Source organism: Cebidichthys violaceus, unplaced genomic scaffold (assembly GCF_023349555.1).
Source record: "Cebidichthys violaceus isolate CVI_PGR_0920_01 unplaced genomic scaffold, fCebVio1.0.p SCAF_3, whole genome shotgun sequence".
NCBI classification, from domain to species: Eukaryota; Metazoa; Chordata; class Actinopteri; order Perciformes; family Stichaeidae; genus Cebidichthys; species Cebidichthys violaceus.
In genome coordinates this window covers 20,629,908-20,650,345 of record NW_027176483.1, presented here as the reverse complement: position 1 = coordinate 20,650,345, position 20,438 = coordinate 20,629,908, and the positions used below count along the sequence as shown (strand labels likewise).

At 41.1% G+C, this 20,438-nt stretch overlaps 1 protein-coding gene across 1 annotated transcript in view; it reads left to right on the top strand.

Annotated features, from left to right (window-relative positions):
- Nucleotides 1-20,438, top strand: part of LOC137881511 (spondin-1-like) — a 77,181-nt gene that overhangs the window by 13,235 nt on the left and 43,508 nt on the right. The window contains exons 4-6 of the mRNA XM_068723488.1: nt 14,110-14,183; nt 15,102-15,224; nt 16,479-16,627. Of these exons, the coding sequence (XP_068579589.1) occupies nt 14,110-14,183; nt 15,102-15,224; nt 16,479-16,627 (346 nt within the window). The remainder of the gene's footprint in view (nt 1-14,109; nt 14,184-15,101; nt 15,225-16,478; nt 16,628-20,438) is intronic.

Below are 20,438 nucleotides of genomic sequence, written 5' to 3'. Positions count from 1 at the left end.
AAAATCTTGTCCCGTTGCCAACAGATTCATATGAATGGAGAATCTGTTTAAAACGGGTATGCGTTAAGCAATATGTCAATTGTCACTTTTCATAATGTCTTTGCATGAATCTAATGCATACTTTTTTACATCAGACCATATGTACATATACGCTAGAGTTGTTCCAGTACTGATCCCAGTATCGGCATCAGCTCAGTCATGCTACACAGGAATATCACGCGTCACTCGCGACCCAATCCATAGATCCTGTCCTGACGTCGGTACTCAACAGAGATGAGAAAGAAGGGAGATGGTTCACCAGTTGTCAGCCCGAGAAAGAAAATCCAAAATGTCATTCTAACTAAATGTCAATGTAGCGCCGTCTTTCTTCTTTCTCATCTCAAAGTTTAACGTTAGCCGAAGCTAGCAAGATGTCAGCAATTTGGCAGTAGCTTTAACTAGAAAATACCATGAGTAAAACAGTGACGTGTACAGTGCGAAAGGCTTTAATTGATTTATTAGTTCATGTTTTACAAAGGCTTTAACCTGAGCTAGGCCGTGCTGCAGTCATATCTCATCCATACCAGGTTAGATGTATACAGCTGTTAAACATAAATAAAGTATTTTCTGTTTCACAATATTCCCTGATTAAAAGTCATTGGTGCATTACATTTACAGAGGCTATAATCGCATCCAGAGTTGCTTATTTCTGTTTAGCGTATGCACCGTCACCTCAGAAGTTTAGCCCCTGGACTACAACACTTTGACGTTCACGTCATGATGAAGTTATTCGATCTTAATCTCGTTCTTACAAGAGCCACAGGCTGTTGTGGAATCAAGAAAAAAACATTTGGTAGAAAACAAGAGAGAACAAGAATGCACGAGACTTCAGAGAAAGAAATAAGGAATTGAGATTTACAAAGAAGAAAAAAAGATTTATGAAAAACAGCCGATAACTTGGAGAGAACACGCCTGTCTGCCTCGCTCCCTCTTTCTCCACAGTCCTGCTTTCTTCCCCTCTCTCTCTCTCTCGTTTCCTTCTCCTCATCCAACTTCCCGAGGGGAATAACTCCCCGACATGCATCTCTTCCTCCTCTGAGCGAGATGCTATAACTTGCCCTTACCTCCACAGTGTACTCACAGCTGCTACTTTTAATTTATCTGCTGCTGCCATGTGACAGATGGCACATTGCCACCCCAGTGTTTGCTAGTCCAATAAATCTAGTCCTGCGTGGGGAACATCTGCTATGCAAATTCACCTCGTATTACTGTCGCTTTTGTCTGTCAGCGGTGAGATAGAGATTTAGCGTTACCTCATCTTACGTGTACGGCTTTATATCTCACTCTGTCTCCTTCCTTAACTGTCCTCTCTCTGCTGTTGTAACTTGCTTGTCACTTTGTCTTTGTTGACAACGTTCTTCTGTTTTTCCCATGGTGCTGCTGGCACAGTCTTCAGAAGCAAGTTCACATCAGTCTGGGAGGAGATACTTTATATGCTATAAAACATAACTTTAGTGGACAACATTAGCAATCTCCTGTGAATCATGTCTCTGCCATACTAGCCAGTGTTACATGGACACATTACAGAACGGGCCTAAGGGAACTGGCACTCAAAGAGACAAGTAGCAACAGTAGAAGAGACTCCAAACGACCAAAAAGAAATATTACATGACTACAAATAGTCACAAAAATACTGCAAAGAGACCAAAACAACTACAAAGAGATGCAAAATAGCTGCAACACAAAGATATTCACAAAGAGACTCACAAAGACTATGGTTATGGGCAAAATACCCACTAAGAGACAAAAATGATCTCAAAGAGAGGCAAAACAACTACAAAGAGATGCGAAGCAACCTCAAAATGACTACAAAGAGACACAAAACAGCTACAAAGAAAAGCAAAATGACTTCAAGAGATGCAAAGCAACCTCAAAAAGACTCAATATGACTACTAAGAGACACAAAACAACTACAAAGAGAAGCAATATGACTACAAAAAGGGGCAAAGCAACTACAGACAAAAATGATCCGCAAAAAGACCAAGACAACTTTCAAGACACAAGACACAAAACCACATTAAGATGTGAAACACACAATTGAGACACAAAACAACAACAAAAAGAGGCTTTACCACTATAAAGTATGTGGGGTGAGTTCACAAAAGGATTGTGCAGCTTTTGCTCAAAACCTGTGCGAATAAGTCAAAAGGAAACTGTAAGCGTAGAATGCACCTTTGCCAAGTAATTATTGTCTTGGTGCTCATTGTTTGTGGAAAATAATCTTTTTAACCTCTCTGTGAGAAATAACTCTTAAAATGTCAAAAAGTATTTATTGAACAGACACGTAATTCAGCTGAATGGATAGAGCTCTTTCCCCACAGATGGTTCGGAGGTCTAACAACAAAGAAAGGTTTCCCCCCTCCCCTTCACAGGCGTCCTCCTCTGTCCGCCGAGGCATCCACCAAGGCCAAGGTCTCAGCCTTGGTATTGTCTTCATGTGAAGAGGGTTACGTGGTGAGATCAGGATGACACTACAGCAAGCCAAACATGAAAATACCTTCGATATGATAACATTTATTATTTGGGTTTGGATGAGTTCAGATGGCCTCGTCTGCATAAGTTCAGGTTTAAGAGATGCCAGTTACATATAAAAGAACAACATGATAAATTGCCACAATACTCATATTTGAATGAGGCAATATGCATTTCTATGCAGATGACATCATTGCAAAAACTCACAAATTCACAAAGATCCATGCAAATAGCCACATGCACTTACAGTGAAATTATTACCATCTTTAGAGACTTGATGGTCACTGAGGCGCATTTATAAAGGCTGTCCACTCAAAGTGTATTTCTGGATGCCTTAGCCTCAAGTGCATTTATAGTTTGCCACATGGATAATGGAAATCAGATGCAAAAAAGGCAAATTGCACTCAGCTGCAAAACTTTATGGCCGTGTTTGCGCTGTAATATCATTAGCGCCACATCTTTTGAAAAGTGGACCTCGAGACGGGGAAGATAGTGGTTGCAAATGACGCGCAATTCAGGGTGCAGTCAGCAGCCACAATCCATTCTTTGTGAATTTGCCCCATGCTTCTCGCTCCATGTCTAGGAATGGTGGTGGGGCCTTTTGCATGTATGTGCCCAAAAGAGAGAAAAAAAGAAACTTCAGCTGTGAAGCTTCACACCAAAGCTCTCACATTTTCACTACGTTCCCACATCATCCAGTATCAATGGAAAGTTTCGCCACGACTGGGAATGCTTATTCTTCCCCAGTCTCTACTCTGTTATAGACTATATGTTGCCAGTCCAGGACCTCAAACGAATCGTCTCTCAGCTCATTCCAAGAAGCTTCAAATACAACTCTTTACAGTTGGGAGCGATCCAGCACGTTTTTCCTCTACTGTAAAAATCTCATGTGTCCCTTCAATACGCACGTTTTTTTAATACGATTCCAACTTCAACATCTGCTATATCAACATCAATGCAATTATTTTTTTAGGAGGAGGGGTAACTAAGCTGTTAGGACGGCTGTAGCACTTAAAAAGATGAACTGATTCTATAACCTGCTTTTCTAGAGATTTAGGCGTTTTTACACAACTACTAAGACCCCTTTTTAATGAAAAGGAAAGGGAATAGTGACATATTGGGAAATATACTTATGCTTTTTTCTTTCTGAGAGTTAAGAAGATTGACACCAGTCTCTGTAAGGCTGTAGACCTGCAACCAGTTAGCTTAGCTTTGCATAAATTCCGTAAACGGGGAGATTCAGCTAACAGCAAGGCATTATGGCTGCCTTAAAGTAGTTCAAATAGTGTTTAAATAATCCTCAATCCTATTTTTAAAGGAATCTGCAAATGAATCGCTTATGAATATAACAGCCGTGTACAAGACAATGCTACTCTTTCTTTATCACAAGCCGTGAGACTCCACTTGTTCACCCTCAGTTAAACGATGTGCGAGCTGAACACCTGAAAGAAGTCAGCTGTTCCCGACGCGCTCATCCGTTTCTTGGCAAGCGGAGCATGTCGGCAGCTTTGAAAGAAAGCCCTCTCCATCATGCGCTATCTCTGCTCGTCTCGGCCGTTTACTGGCACAGGAACTAACAACTGCTTCAAGAAAACAACGTGTAACTTTTCTCCTCGAGGCAGGACGTGTACCGTCAGGCCTGCCCTCCTCCCCCGCAGTTGGTCCAGTTTTTTGCCCCGGCTCTTGTCATTCATCCTACGGAGCCGTTTGCCTCCAAACAACATGTAGCTGGAGGCGGAGGGAACCGGCGAATGAGAAGCCTCCGCAGGCGCTGAAGAAGTCCGTGCTTGTTGTGTTAACCGTGTTCTTAACTTTCCTCTCCTCCTCCGTTCCTGCTGTTCTTGTTCTTCTTTACCTATTTTTGTGTATGTACTACTTATTGTTAAATATGATTCCATCATCCGAGTTTTATTGAGCTTTTACCAGAGTCATTACCTCAGGCAAAAAGTGAAGCTGGTGTTCAACTTTTTAAAATATTATATGTGTGTTTGAAGTCATATCAACCCATGATTGATTTGGTTTATCTAATACAAATCCAGTATTAAATCTGCTCTTCTAGTCAAATCCCTTATTGGATCAAATGAAGTTTTAGCTTTCAACATGCAAAAGAAACTACATTTAGAAATAACCCAAAGATTCAATTTAGATTTGTAATTGGTTCTTTTTGACAGCCTAATTAGTGTTCACAACATGCATCTGCAACCTGAACTTGAGATATGTTGATTACGTAACAGAAATAATGGGTGCAGCTGATTAACATTTCTACGCCAAAAGTTGACCATTTTTCATCAGTGATTTGTTGGTTCTGGTGAAAGCTTGATTAGGCCGGCTGAAAATGAGAAGCCTGCTGATGTTACGTTGCTCTTCGCTTGTAAAAATGAGCCGGGAAGTTGTTGCTTTGTAAGCCTTGACGCTTAATGAATCTGTGCATTTTTTCCAACTGGGAACCGTTCCCAACACGTAAACGGCTGCAAATGTACTGATGTAGCACATAACAGATGTTGTGTTCCACTGGTTAGTTTCTCATCAATGCTGTTAAACAGAACTTTGTTTGAAGGTCACCCCATGAGCCAACTATATATAGTATTTCCTGTAGTAATGGTTTTATTTAAACTAAAATATATTGCACATTACATGTGCATCAATGCTGTTAAATGTGTTAATGGTTTCACCATATAGTGCACATCCTGGAAGCCACTTGGGGGGAGGGAGCAGAACCATATTAACGACAAATTGTCACCTTATAAAGTTCTTGCGATGCGTTTGTAATTTGTTAACAAATTGAGCAATACTACGTCTACTATTCCAACCCCTGTCTTCTAAAAATGGCGTTCCCATTCAACTAAACTGCATTCTCAATTACGTTCCTAGGGAAACGTATTTCTCTCGGATTGTTAAGTTGTTTAAAGTTAAGATCTTGCATTTTGTGTTGATTTTTGGCGCTCCCTGACGACCCGAGTCCCTTTAGAAAACCTCTTATTTCACTGCAGCAGAGTCTGACAGTCTCAGGTTTGACAACCTCTGTAGATGAAAACAGTTGAAAGTTTGGTTTATATCTTGAGACTGTATGGTTAAAAAAAACAACCTGATTACACTTCTTCTTCATGGGGGAAACTGTCAAATCTTCCCAGACTGCTTTAATAATGGTGAGTCGTCCCCCCTACACACACACACACACACACACACAACTTCCCTCTCCTTTCTCCATCTTCAAAGCATCATCCAGCGTCAACTTCTGCATGCTATGAGGAGCATTTTCAGCAGAAGCGCTTAAATTATATTTCTTCCTTGTTTTGACTCTTTTTCTTCTCTTTCGCAAGCATGGCGTGCCCGTATACACGAGCGCCAATGCGTGAGCTTGTGAGTGTGAAGGGTGTGCATTTGTTATTTTGTGATTTCCACCCCAGGTCACCAAGGTCCCTCTGGTAGCACTGATGAGCTCAGCCTAAATCTATACTTTAGTCTCCAGAAAGTCCTGGAAAAAGTTCCATCCGGAGCCAAAAAGAGACAGACAGAAGGATGAGAGAAAAGTGAGTGTCCGCGAGTAGAAAGAGGGTGAGGTTCTGCCGTCCCGTTGATCACTCCTCATCTCGTTATCTAGCTCCCACTTAACGTTCCTCCTCTCGCTCCGTCGCTGCCCTCCGGCCGTCTGTTCCATCACGTCTTCGCCTCACGCCGACCTTCCAGCTGGTTCTTCCCATCAGTATTCTGCCGCTGTTACTTTGGAGCGCTCCGGGACGAGGAAGAGGCCACCAGTCGTCTGTTCGCTCGGTGACAACACAAGTTTAACTGAGAGACTCCGGGAAAGATGCTTGACAGCGTGATCTAAACTGTTGTGTCTTGACGCAGTCGCAGGCAGAGACGAGCCTTTTTGTATCGATCACAGGGACTAGATTATTTCAAGTGTGCTCAGCTGTCGGAAAGCCGGCTGCCTGGGCTGCTGTTTGATGTCAACTGTGAAGACCCACGAATAAGGAATACAGAAGTAAACTCGAGCTGATATGAATCCATTCTCTCTGCATCCCTTATTGTTTTGTGGGACAGCGAGTTTGTCAGTTTGACGCTTCGATGCCTAGTTGCATCGAGATTCATGCACCCAGAGGATGATTGTTAATGACTTTTATGAGCTCTTGACTAGGCCTGGTGAATATAGCGATGTAATATCGATATCACGATATGAGACTATGTATGGTCTTAGATTTTTGATATCGTAATATTGGAATAAGTGTTGTCTTTTCCTGGTTTTGAAGAGGCTGCATTACACTAAAGGGATGCCATGTTCTGAACGTACCAGTTGCTTCTACAAACTTGATTAATGAATATTCATCAAAGATCTCATTGTGTAAATATTTAGTAAAATCACCAGCGGTGAACCCGACATTATTGTTGGAACTGTTGATTTCAAGGTGTTTGATCACAAATATTGTGATATTTGATTTTCTCCGTATCGTCCAGCCCAACCTTTGACAAGCAGTGGTGAAATGTGAGCATTCGACTTCTATCTAACCTCCACCCTGAGCTAAAAACATGGTTCACAATGCAGCTTTCAGCCATCAAAAAAGCCTCCTACGCTACATTTTAGCAATGCTAATGCCATTAATGCAGCGATCATGGTCCCCAGAGAATGAATCATAATTTCTTTTACTCTTACTGACTTTAATGCCGCCCGTAGTATGAATTGTTATAACTTTGTAATTAGGCGTGTACAATTAAGTTTCACGATATTATGATTTGTGATACTGTCAAAAACTATAAATTTTAAATAAATGTTTTACATGCAAAGATTGGTATCAGACAGGGGCTCAGATTGCACAAAAAGTATTGATATGATGTGGCATGTTACAATGATAAATGCAAATTTCTTTATATTATAAATATATCAAATAAGGTTTAAACAAATTGCAATATGTGGCCTTACTTTTGATTTTGTTTCATTGAAGTAGTTGTAACTATGTTCTAAAGTGTATCAACTCGTCCTCTGTTGCTGCCGTTTGAACAGGTCGTCATTATAAATGAGAATTGATTCTCAGTTGATTAAAATAAAATAAATGTAATATGGTATTGCAATATATCGCAATATATTAGCCCCTGTATCATGATATTGTATCGCAGATTCTTGCCAATACACATCCCCAATTGTAAGACCTTTACATCTAGTAACATTACCATTTTTTAATTGTGCTATACTTTGATTTATGACCTAATACCTGGAAAACTAAAGACCTTCTCATCATCCTCATACTGGACTTTGGGTGGACTATGTCGGTAATTAGCAAATAGTAGCACGCTAACACGCTAAATTTCTTACTGCATTAGCAGGGCCATCCAACTGGCATTGGTACCACCGATTGTAGAGCCCTGCCACATGCTTTTCATCCAGTATTTCCCAATTTAGAGTGGGAACGGGAAGGTTCATTTGGACTTTTTTGGTCAATCGTGTTTCAGAATATAATTAGATTTAAAATGAGAGGTAATATTTTTCCCAAAATGTTTTTTTTTATTCATTGAAGACCTTCTCCACTGGTGTCGAGTCAAAATGTCCCCTTGAACTAAAATGAATACGCTATTCACCAAGTTTTAAGGCCACAGATATTCAGACAGCGGATGTTAAAGTCATGTTTTAGCAAACGTCAAAGTCTAAGGAGAGACTTTAAATAAGCACAGAGTGCAATGGAAGAATCATATCATAATTATACTCAAAAATGGAATGACATTGGCGGTATTTATTAAAATGTGAACCGTACTTAAAGACCATGTCTTTTAATAAACATTACAGCTGAATATATCCTTATTTTACTCATGTTGGCATTTACCCATGAAATCCCCAAGCTTACCTTTTTTCGTTTTATAAACTTTATGCTTTTAATTCCTAACATATATAAGTATCAGGAGGAATTGATTTCTGTCTTTGTAATTGATTTTTTACAAACTTGTAATATTTATTCATATTCTACAGACCCTTTCTGGCCAAATTTATAATTTGGATAAAGAGGAGCAACTTTATAGAAATCATTTTTTCATTTAGCGAGGAATTCTGTGTCCTTACCAATCAATTAACAATTAGTGTTTTGGTTGTCTTGTACGGTCTACACACTCATTTTCTTTGTATATATGGAAATAAATAACCACATAATAAAAGAAAGTGGGATCTTTTTAGTTTTTCTTTACAGTAACTTGAAGTGGGAACTTGAAGTCGGGGTTTCTCCTCTTTGGTGTTTACCGTTGCAGTCAGGAGCACTTGACATGGAGAGAAAACATGATTGTATGAACAGTCACATGGATGCATTTGTTGGCGTTCCCGTCTGGATCCAAACAGCATGGAAGTGCCATCCAGGCCCCTCAGGGTACACAGAAGAGAAGGCAGCCGACATGTGGATATATATATATATATATATATATATATATATATATATATATATATATATATATATATATATATAATGCATGAGGCGAGAGATGCTAACAGAGAGACGTTTAATAAAAGAAACTGAACAGAGGGAGGGGGGTAGCAGTATGGCAGGTCGGTCAAAGATGGGTAAATATAGATATGGAGGAATTAATATTCTTTGTTTAAAGTGCGTCTAGATTAGCGTTTATCACCAATACATGTTTTCTGTCGTTTCGTTATTTCAATGTTTATTCAGAGTACAGCGCCGTCTTAGAGGCATCTGGTTTACACGGGGCTGCCAAACATTTACTGAACATCAGCAAGTGCCGGTGGCAACATCGCCACCGCAGCTGGACGGGTGTGCTGCTTGAATGAACGGTCGTAGAGAGAGAGAGAGAGAGAGAGAGAGAGAGAGAGAGAGGACGTCGCCTACGAGAGGGTTGGCTCACTCAATGCGAGAGTCCAGATCTAAAGGGAGACGCCTGGTGCCGACTCCCACGATCAAGAGGGGAAATGGCAAAGGAAACGGCAGCGAGCGAATCTCATCGTCGGGGAGATTTTGACATTGGATGTCAAGGAGGGAGAGCTGCAGGCGAGACGCTGCTCTCTGTGATGAAGTCAAGTAGCTTGGTTGAACTGTCTTTTATGATTTATAAGTTGTTGGAGTTAAACACGGTTTAATGTGTGGCCATCAGCAGAACCATACTGATAAATACAGGATGGGACAAGGGACATAGGAGGGGAAACACTATTAACAAGAAGCGTATCGCCCACTCTCCGGCTCCCCCTCAGGTGAATACTGGTAGCTCTGCCAGCACTGTTGCCATTGTTCGCACTGTTAGCACCGTTAGCCTCTAGCCGCCGGCTCAGCCGTTGCCATGTTGAAAGCCGCGCAGAGGCAATCCTTCAATCATAGACATACTCTGAATTTAAAATTGACAATTTAAAAAAAATTGGGCTCCATAGCTAATCTCCCCATTCATGACAGCCATTCATAACGGCCACTGCACTAGTAGTAAATGAAGCCCACAGAGAACGATTACCCAACTCTGCAGTTCCCCCTCACCTCTACAGACAGTGTGTGTGTCTTTCAGCTTGTTGTTTTGGTTTTACAGCCCTCAACTTTATTGTTTTGGTCAGAAAAAGTCATATAAAGCCACGATGCACTACCTGCCCAGCATCAAGCGGCACAAAGACAACGACATACTGGAGCGCTTAGCGGGTAAAGAACCAGATGCTTTTCTCAGGAGTTGGTAGAGACTGTAAATGAATTATCTGTGCCTGCTGGATCTGTAAATAAACAGATTTTCTAACGCATTGCAAACTATATAAGGCGATGAAATGTCAGTCTTAGTTTTGCAACGAGCTCCACTGCCTCAAAGTGGCCTTAATAAAAAGTCAAATGAAAAGTCAATAATTGCCAAGTTTTAAACTTTCACAGACTGTTTAGAGTAGACGTTTAAATGTGGAATTCTGAAAAATTGTAATTTAATTAATTCAAGTTGATGCCTGGTTTAAAACACATTTGTATAGGCTCAGGCATCTTAAACAGGCTTTGGTTAAACTAATTTTAAATTATGACTTAAGTGGAAAATGAATAATGTGAGTTAGCAACTCGACACCGAAGATTTTTAAGATTAATGGGAAGTAAACACATTTTAGACTCTAGCTCCATTGCTATATATAAATATATATTAGTAATCTATGACCTCTTTAGGACCAGAGGGAAATGCAGCAGCGCTGTTAGAACTTGTTCCCTCCCACACACATCTCTATTACTGGCTGCCTTCTCTGAGGTGCAATGGCCTGTAATTGACACATTTTCAAAATAGAGCCGAGAAGACTCGCTTAAGTGATGCACAGATTGAACAGACAGGTCTGGTGAAGAGGGGCTATCTTAAATAGAGACAGGCAGGAGGTGTAACTGTAGGTGTGAATCATATTTCACTCAAATCTCACAGTGAACAGATGGAAAAACGTCTTTCAAAATGGCCAGATGTATCGTTGGATTTATTGATGGATTTATTTGACGGATAAACCACTTGACCAATGGCCTCATTGAAACTATTAAAAAAACTTATTTAGCTCTATAATTCTGTTTCGTTCCCTTTTGTTTTTCAATTTCATGCCCAAGCAGTCAACCCATGTTGCGGGGTATATTGCACTATTCAGTCTGTGTAGGATTTATAGGAGCAATATAACAGATAACTCCTACTTAATGGCGGCAGTCCCTCCTCCCTCCTCTGCCTCCACAGTCAGTGTTGTTCAGCTCACTTTCATATCACGTCTCTGAGAGACGAGAGCTGACTGCTGTGACACAAAGACTGCATTTAGAAAAAATAGCAGTGATGCAATTGCTACATACTTCAATTTATGTAATACAAATATATATTATACAGTATTTTGATGACATTATTTTAGATATTCATATAATATAAGCCTTGCGTATCCTTAGACTTTTCAACTGCTGTCCACAAACTTTGCTTCTACTGAAGATTCAATTCAATTTATTTTGTACAGCCCAAAATCACAAATTGACCTCAGAGGGCAAGATAGAAATTCTCAAATGTAATTTGGGGACAGAGAAATTAATTGTTACATTACATCTAGAATTATCAACTCAAAATGAATATTACCTGAAGCTACTGTAAGATATGAGGATACCACAAATCTCGTCTAATTTCTTCTTCCAGGCCTACTTCAGCATGTTTTCATTTATAATTATTCAGTCAGGCTACGTTCAGGGTTGAGTGAACATAGGGCTGATGGAACATAAGGTTGATGGAACGTAGGGTTGAAGGAACAAAGGGCTGAAGGAACGTAGGGTTGACGGAAAATTTGATTTAGGGAACATAGGGTTGAGTGAACATAGGGCTCATGGAACATATGGCGAGGAAACATAGGGTTGAGTGAACATAGGGTTGAAGGAACATAGGGCGAGGAAACACTGTTGAGTGAACATAGTGCTCATGGGCGAGGAAACATAGGGTTGAAGGAACATAGGGCGTGGAAACATAGGGTTGAGTGAACATAGGGTTGAAGGAACATAGGGTTGAAGGAACATAGGGTTGAGTGAACATAGGGGTGAAGGAACATAGGGTTGAGTGAACATAAGGTTGAAGGAACATAGGGTTGAGTGAACATAGGGGTGAAGGAACATAGGGTTGAAGGAACATAGGGGTGAAGGAACATAGGGTTGAAGGAACATAGGGGTGAAGGAACATAGGGTTGAAGGAACATAGGGTTGAGTGAACATAGGGGTGAAGGAACATAGGGTTGAAGGAACATAGGGGTGAAGGAACATAGGGTTGAAGGAACATAAGCTTGAGTGAACATAGGGCTGAAGGAACATAGGGCGTGGAAACATAGGGTTGAGTGAACATAGGGGTGAAGGAACATAGGGTTGAAGGAACATAGGGCTGAAGGAACGTAGGGTTGACGGAACATTTGATTTAGGGAACATAGGGTTGAGTGAACATAGTGCTCATGGAACATAGGGCGAGGAAACATAGGGTTGAGTGAACATAGGGTTGAAGGAACATAGGGTTGAGTGAACATAGGGGTGAAGGAACATAGGGTTGAAGGAACATAGGGCTGAAGGAACATAGGGTTGAAGGAACATAGGGCTGAAGGAACGTAGGGTTGACGGAACATTTGATTTAGGGAACATAGGGTTGAGTGAACATAGTGCTCATGGAACATAGGGCGAGGAAACATAGGGTTGAAGGAACATAGAGCTGATGGAACATATGGTTGAGTGAACATAGGGTTGAAGGAACATAGAGCTGATGGAACATAGAGCTGATGGAACATAGGGTTGAGTGAACATAAACTTGCTCCCCTCTAGGGTAGGGTAGTCTCGGGTAGTTTTTCCTGGCCACAAAGCCTATAAGACTCTTATAGTGGCTCTCCGTTGCACCAGCATCTGTTTATATTGGCAACCATTTGTTACATGGACATTTTTATCCACGTATTTCTCCTTTGCATGCATTCTTATCTCTTTGTTTATTTATTCATTTTTTTCTGGTTATCACAACTTGAACTACAACAACTATAACAATTTGAAGCCAATAATCAAACATAACTGAACATAAAATTTTATACATATGCACATACATGCATTAATACATACATAAATAGATATAATATATATTTACAGCCTATTTAACAAGTAAATAACAAATAAATAAAACAAGATCCAGTACCAGCCTGTGATATAATCAGCAGTGCTGCAGCATACACACACCCATAACCCTGTCACTGCCTTGCATATATAAAGGTTAAGAGACTGTATTTCAGCCTGCCGTCCACCTTCAGACAGGAAAGATCCTGAACCGTTTCAGGCTCTCTGCAGATCTTTTTTTTTCCGTTGCTGCAGTGGACCATATCACAGGGCCATAGTCCACGTGTCAGAAGCAAGACCTGTACAACAAGTCATGTCAGAACCTAAATATAAACCAAGATAGGTGCTGTTTTCCCCAGCAGAGCAAACTAACAGGTGATGTTAGTTCTGAAATGTAAAACAAGGTTTGTGACAGAGGTGAGGTATTTCATCTGAGGAAAATGTAGGTGCAAACTTACAGAACTTTTTTAAAAGGGAATGTAAAAGTACTGGGATTGTTTGTAAAACTATTGCAAACGTATTGTTAAAGTGTTGCAAGGCCTTATTGTTGCCCTGACAATTTTTACATCTTCCTTTTCACCTCAGAATTTCCATAGGAGTGGCATCACACCGCTTTACAGCTCTGTCTGCGCAATATGAGAAATGTATTTCATTTTTTTACTGAAGAGGAATGTAACTGCCTTTTGGTAAAACAACCTATTTTCGTTAGTACGGTTTCCTTTCCAGTCAATATTACTTCATAAGTTACAATTGGGGTCTGTGTAAAGATCTATATTCCAGCGCTGTCTCTCCTGCATGTCCGTGGGCATGATCGCTCTGTTACATTTAGTACTGCCGCAGTGTGATTGAGTCATGAGGTCCTGTGAATGCGGCGCTGTTTCTGTGGAAAAGATGTGGACTTCGTGTCCACTATGAAACATCAGGGAACTCATTACCTTCTCCTCTCACCGAGGATTACATGGATCAGATGTTGGGAAAAAAAAAAAACACACACCACAGTATTATCCATCTAATACACTTTTTGCACCTCTCTTACTATCCAATTCATAATGTATTTTTCTTCCTCCTGCCCACTCTGTCTCTCCAGGGCCAGTATTGTCCAGAAGAGAATCATTTATTTCCAGGATGAAGGCTCTCTCACCATTCGACTGTGTGAGAAAGGTAATGACAGCTGCCCGTCATCTTCTCTTTTCGCCCATTATGGTGCCATTATCCCTTGTTCCATCTGCTGTTACACACCCCCCCCCCCCCCCCCTTTGGAGCAGAACAGCTCCCAGCCTTTCATACCTTGTTTAAAAAAAAAAATATGAAGCCAACAGAGACAGTAGGGAAAACTGTGAGAACAATGAATCATGGATGTCCTGGGAGTCAATGTATTTAAATATACCTTCCACAGCTTTTATGTTACCTGTGGTTTCGCTGCAGAGAAAAGTGCCACGCCAGATTTGGGGAGCTGTCCGCCCGTCAAATGAACGCCAGTGAGACAGCAAGGCGACAGGACTCTTTCAGCTCCGAAGCTCACGTTTACTGTGCAATAAAAAAAAAAGCCTGGACGTGTGTTTCAAACTTCATCTCAGGGGATTTTGACTCATTAAATCTTCCTCTCCTCTCCCAAATCTAATTTCCATGCTATTATGCAAGCCAATCAAGCCACCTTGTCTCCATACGTGAGGCGCCTCCGATGTTTGACTCATCCCGCTATAACTTAGATGTCAAGTGAGGATTTTCTTCCGAATAATTTGGCGACTCATAAATATTCAAGTACTCCCCTTGACCTATCTTTGCAAAACATTGGTCGGGACCAATATTTGAATATGTATGAGTCTGCGTCAAAGCTAATGTGTCATTTAAATACCAGTTTATTCCAGGGATGTTTGTTTTTGTGACACTCACTGGGTCCAAATTGTAGTCATTTCACTGGTAATTTATGCAGGTGTTCATTAATGTCAAAGCTTGCACACTGGCGGATCTCTGTTGGCCTGTTAGCTCCTGAACTCTGCTTTCTATCATTTATTTGGCTCGTGCATTGTCTATCCTGAAAGTTGTGTTTGTTCATGTTCACGTCCCGTCTCCCTGCAGAGCGTGTGTTCGGCGAGGCCACGGAAGCTCCGGCTATGGAGTGCTGCGCCTGCGGAACAGCCAAGTACAGACTCACCTTCTTCGGCAACTGGTCAGAGAAAGTACATCCCAAAGACTACCCGAGTGAGTTCAAACCGTTGGCCACCACCGGTCAAAGAAGTCTGGAATGCGCCACTGGGTTGTAGAAAACAACAAAGTCGTCTTACTGAAATACCAACGTGTACAAACATTGTTTGACATTTTGAACATACAGTCAGCAGCTGGTTAGTTAGCTTAGCATAACGACTGGAAACAAATCATGATCGACCACCTGCAGGGAAAGCGACGTAACAGGATGTGACGCACATTTTAGTTGACAAAATATTAAAACATTTTTTTTATTTTCAGCGACACAGTATCGCCTCAAACTCCAAGATAATTGGTGTTCCCGTTGAAAGATTGTCCACTGTGCAAAAATAACCATTATTTATTTACATTTTTTGAGTTACCTCTTCGTGTGGACGCTGGTAGATGCATACGTTAATAAACGATGACGTAGACGCCCGCTTCGGTACTTGATTGGTTCTTGGCAGTCACGACGTGTCCTTCCCTGATCTATCACGTGACCCTTACCCAGAAGCTCACAAACAACAGCCTTGATTACCGATGGACTACCAGGTTAATTCAACATGGACAGCTGATTACAGGCGTTGCTGACCTTGTTGTCTTCACTAGCAGCTATTTTTCAGTTAAATTCCTTTTCTTATTCATGCTTATTTTGTTCTGCACAACTATTGTGAATTCCACACATAAACTATAAAGGAACAAAACATTGATTGCTCTCCAGTAGGGCAGAGACTTCAGCCTGCAGCAGACCTACGAGTGAGAACAGACAACAATGAAACGAGTGAGAGATGTGTGTTCACCACATTTATGGACCATAATCTAGTAAACCTTTATGTGTAAGTGTTGATTTTAAAGTAAGTTTGATGAGGGAGAGAGAGAAAGACCCGCAGCGCTGTAAGTCTGAAAAATAAAACTTCTAAAACTTTCCATGAACCGTCTGTTTGAGTTCATAGAGGAAGATTTTAGAGAAGATCTTAAGTATCAAACACGACCTTTCATTATTAAAGACTACTTTATTACTCTGTCCTATTTTTTTTAACTAAGCAACCGATCTACTTCCTGACACCCACCCGCATGCCCAGTGTACGTGAAGAGTCGTGTGATATTGGTTTTCAGGCGTGTTAGTCTGGACGGAGATCATTTCTAAAACACGGGTTGCCGACCCCTGAGCTAGCTGATCAGCTAATGTTCACCCCTTTCTTGACTTGCTTATCAGAATTCAAACCACTCAAAGCTGAATGACAAAACAACAACAAGTAAAATGTTTTTCAGGACGAGCCAACCACTGGTCGGCTCTGATCGGTGCGTCTCACTCCAGAGGCTACGTCCTCTGGGAGTACGGGGGCTACGCCAGCGAGGGCGTCCGTCAGGTCGCTGAGTTCGGCTCCCCCATCAAGATGGAGGAAGAGATTCGACAGAAGGTATCGGATGTCACTCCTTTTTATGATGTAACTGCACTATGTCCATGTCTTTCCACGTGTTTTCCTAGAGTCGTAATGGTTTAAACCCAAGAGCTAATGGGACGCACTAAAAAAAAAATTATAATATATACATACTTATACTCCAACCTTCATCAGCGCAGACAGAAGATACAGTATCATCATTATATACGCTCATTTGTCGGGGGCTATTACGACATACTGAGAGGTTAATGACAGGCTGAGGCAATAAGAATCCATGACGACACACAAACACACACAGTCATTTCTGTCAAAATGGCAGCTGATGAATGTGCAATATAGTGAAATTCTCATTTCCACATTGGGCAAAGCGTTCTCAAAGCAACGCGGGGGCGTCTTCATAGTCTCACCGTCCCGTTCTTCTTCTCATTAAAGCAGATGCACATTGACAGTGCTTGTTGCTGGATTGTGCTCCAAATCAGATTCCTTTGGAAAACATCAGCAGACTTACTTTTGAGCGAACTATGCCTTTAGGGGATCAGATGTTTTTGGAAGTGCATCCACTGGATATTACCCCGAGAGGACGGGCTGTTGCCTCAGTTGTGCGCGCATGAGAGGACACAGCATGTGTGCATGCAGGTGAGACAAATGCTTAGATGTCTATTGAAATCCTTAAAGGATTGGGTAACGTGATAACATGTACTGTGAGGAGATAGAAATTGGTCCAAAGTTATTTTGGGAAACCATTTATAGCATGCTACGAAGCTACTCCTTTAAGTTGAAGCTTGAACGCACCTCCTCCGAATGAACTAGAACTGATGTGAAAATAGTGTAGTTCACCATGTTACATAGTAGACGACTTGAAGTTCACTCACCGAGCCTCTGCTGTCTCCCTTGAGTGTTAAGCTGCTAATCTTACTGTACAGCAGTTGTACTTTAATCTTCCAAAATCTTCTGACATGTTAAATGTGTTTTGGTATCACAATCATCCAATCAATCGAGGGTGGCTCGTTTTCTCACAGATGCATTAAGGGAACGGGGGTATGCCATTGGTCAGACGGACATTTCTTTCCATAGTTTTTTGCAGTTTGAATTTTGAATAAAAAGAGAAAGGCTAGCTCTGACGCTATGTTGTTCCATTGTCCCTCTATCTTAAACCCTTTCTCCACCAGATGAGTTTCAGCCATGTGTTTCATGAATCTCCGTTTCAGCCATAGTGTGTATATGAAGTAACCGTGACGTCACCCATTGGTTTGTTTGGCCACACTTTTTTAGGCAACCAAAATGATTACGATTAACTTTCATAAACACATAAAAACCGACTGTGAAAGGGATAACGTTTTAAGACGAAAACAAGACTACCGTGGTAGAGACCTGTCAATCACAAGGTAGCCCCGTCCCTAAAGCATCCCCTGCTTTATGGTGTGTTTGACTCTAAATGGACCATAATGTACTAAATGAACATCATACTGTATTGAAGAAGACTGTAAACTAGAGATTGAGACCATAAACTCATGTTTACAATGTTTACTGAGGGAATAAATCAAGAGAGAAGTAGAGTCATTTTAGACTAGACTTCTATACAACCAGAGGAGTCGCCCCTGGTGGACACTAGAGAGAATGCAAGTTTAAGGAGCGACCAGCTAATACTGAGCTATAGTTGTACGCATGATGAATGGAATTAGTGATACATTAGCCCGTTGGAGGCAGTGTTGCATATCATTGTTATGTATCTACAATCAGTTTCTCAAATGATCACAGTGTAAAATAATATTGTGTTAGAAGATCCATGTGGACCAACCCTAATCTTTATGTGACATGTGTGCTGAGGCCACAGTGTGAGGTTGTCTCCGTGAGTCCTCTCGCTGCCACTCCGTCTCTCTCTATGTGAGCTCTGAAAGGTGTGTCTTGGCCATTTGCGAGGGAACAATAGCATGTTGTTAGTGGGCTGTCAGTATGGTGTGTGCCTGTCAGTTTAGGTTTGGGCTGTTGTGTGGAGACATTAGAGTCTGACGGACAGCCCTAACTCCTCTCATGGCTGGCTCTGTCTGTCTCTGGGGCTAACTACCCTGACACAATGGAAACTTCAGCCTGTAACATAGCAGAATGAGATGGCTTGATTGTGTACTGTAGACTGGAATGTTAGCTGTTGAGCTGTGGAATGAAACGGCTCGATTGTACACTGTACACTGGAATGTCAGCTATTGAGTTGTCAGACTTTGTAAGGGGGGTCTTTTTCCATTAATCCGTGAACTAAAAAGGTTTTGTGTCTTGCGCTTCGTCTCATTCACGTGGCAAAAGATGTGACTCTTCTTTTAACGCGACAGCTGTGTTTTCACTTAAAATTACTTTTTACTTAACAAGAAGTATGAACTCAAAAGTCCAAGAATACTGGAAAATAGAATAAAATCACATATGCCATCATTTAAAAGATGTTCCTTTATAAAAACACAAGACACACTAATAGTGTTGCAGCTTCAGCTCAAGGCCGAGTTTAGAATATTGGCCCGTAATCCATGTCCAGATCTTCTGCAGATCTAAATATAAAACTTGTCAGTGCATTCAAGAAGTTGGAAAATGTAAATAATTGTCAGTTGCTCAACTAAGACTTTCTGCACTGGAGGCCATTCATTGAAATTATTATTTAATATTTCTTGTACTGTGCAGTAAACTGGTATGTAGTATGCTGTCCATATCAATGATTTTAACATCATTAAAGGAATAGTTCTACAGCATGTGTTTTTGATAATAGTATTTTTAAATTTTTGTTAAAATGACAAACCTGTAATAATACTCTATGGCCTGAAAGTGTGGTTTTAGTGGTCGTTTGTAACATAACTGAAATGTGTATGCAGTAACATGACATAATCTAAGAACATCTCCACACTCACAATGTCAAGCCCCTTGAGAGTGGGAAAACGATAATGTGCACACACAACGCCTTTGGCACTGAAAGTGAATGGCACAAATTTGATGCCACATGCGGCTAGTTGCAGCTAGTTGCGGCTAGTTGCCTGTACAATTTCATCGGCTCATTGCCAAGTACTCTTGTGGTCATTTAATTGTAATCAAATCGTAATTGGCAGAAGGTAATATTTCTTGTAAAAACAAATAATAGCTGTGGTCACCATGAAGAGGGTTCAAGATCTTCGTGGTCACCATGAAGAGGGTTCAAGATCTTCGTGGTCACCATGAAGAGGGTTCAAGATCTTCGTGGTCACCATGAAAAGGGTTCAAGAGCTTCGTGGTCACCATGAAGAGGGTTCAAGAGCTTCGTGGTCACCATGAAGAGGGTTCAAGATCTTCTACAGCACACATTTGAAAGTCTGCCTGAAGAGAAACATGAGCCCAAACACCTCGGTGGCCACAAGCCGTGGGATAAACCAAATTTGGCAGAGAAAATGCTTTTTTTCCCCGTATTTTTCTGAGGTGATGGTAGACCTGGTAAAGAGCAGGCTTTCATGGTGTCTTTCTGAGAGGATTACAACAAAAATGGGTGCAGCAGGTCACGCAGAGGCTCATACAGACAGAGTGAGTCCAAAAGTATGTCACCGTGTGATCTTTAGATACTCCAGTGAGTTCGTGTTTGCCTTGATATCAGCTCTTTTCCCCATCTTCTTACGTTTGATTGTATCCTGTGAACATGAAGGCAGTGCATATAGATCCATAAGGATTGTTTATACCATGCATATTTATATCCTGTGTTGTGCTAAGCTAGGCTAATTCATCACAAAGCTGAGTGCGTGTATGAAAGTGGTGCTGATTTTCCGTGAGACAGAAAATAGGAAGATAAGATAAAGCGTTTAAATAATCTCAAAATATGTGCTCCCCT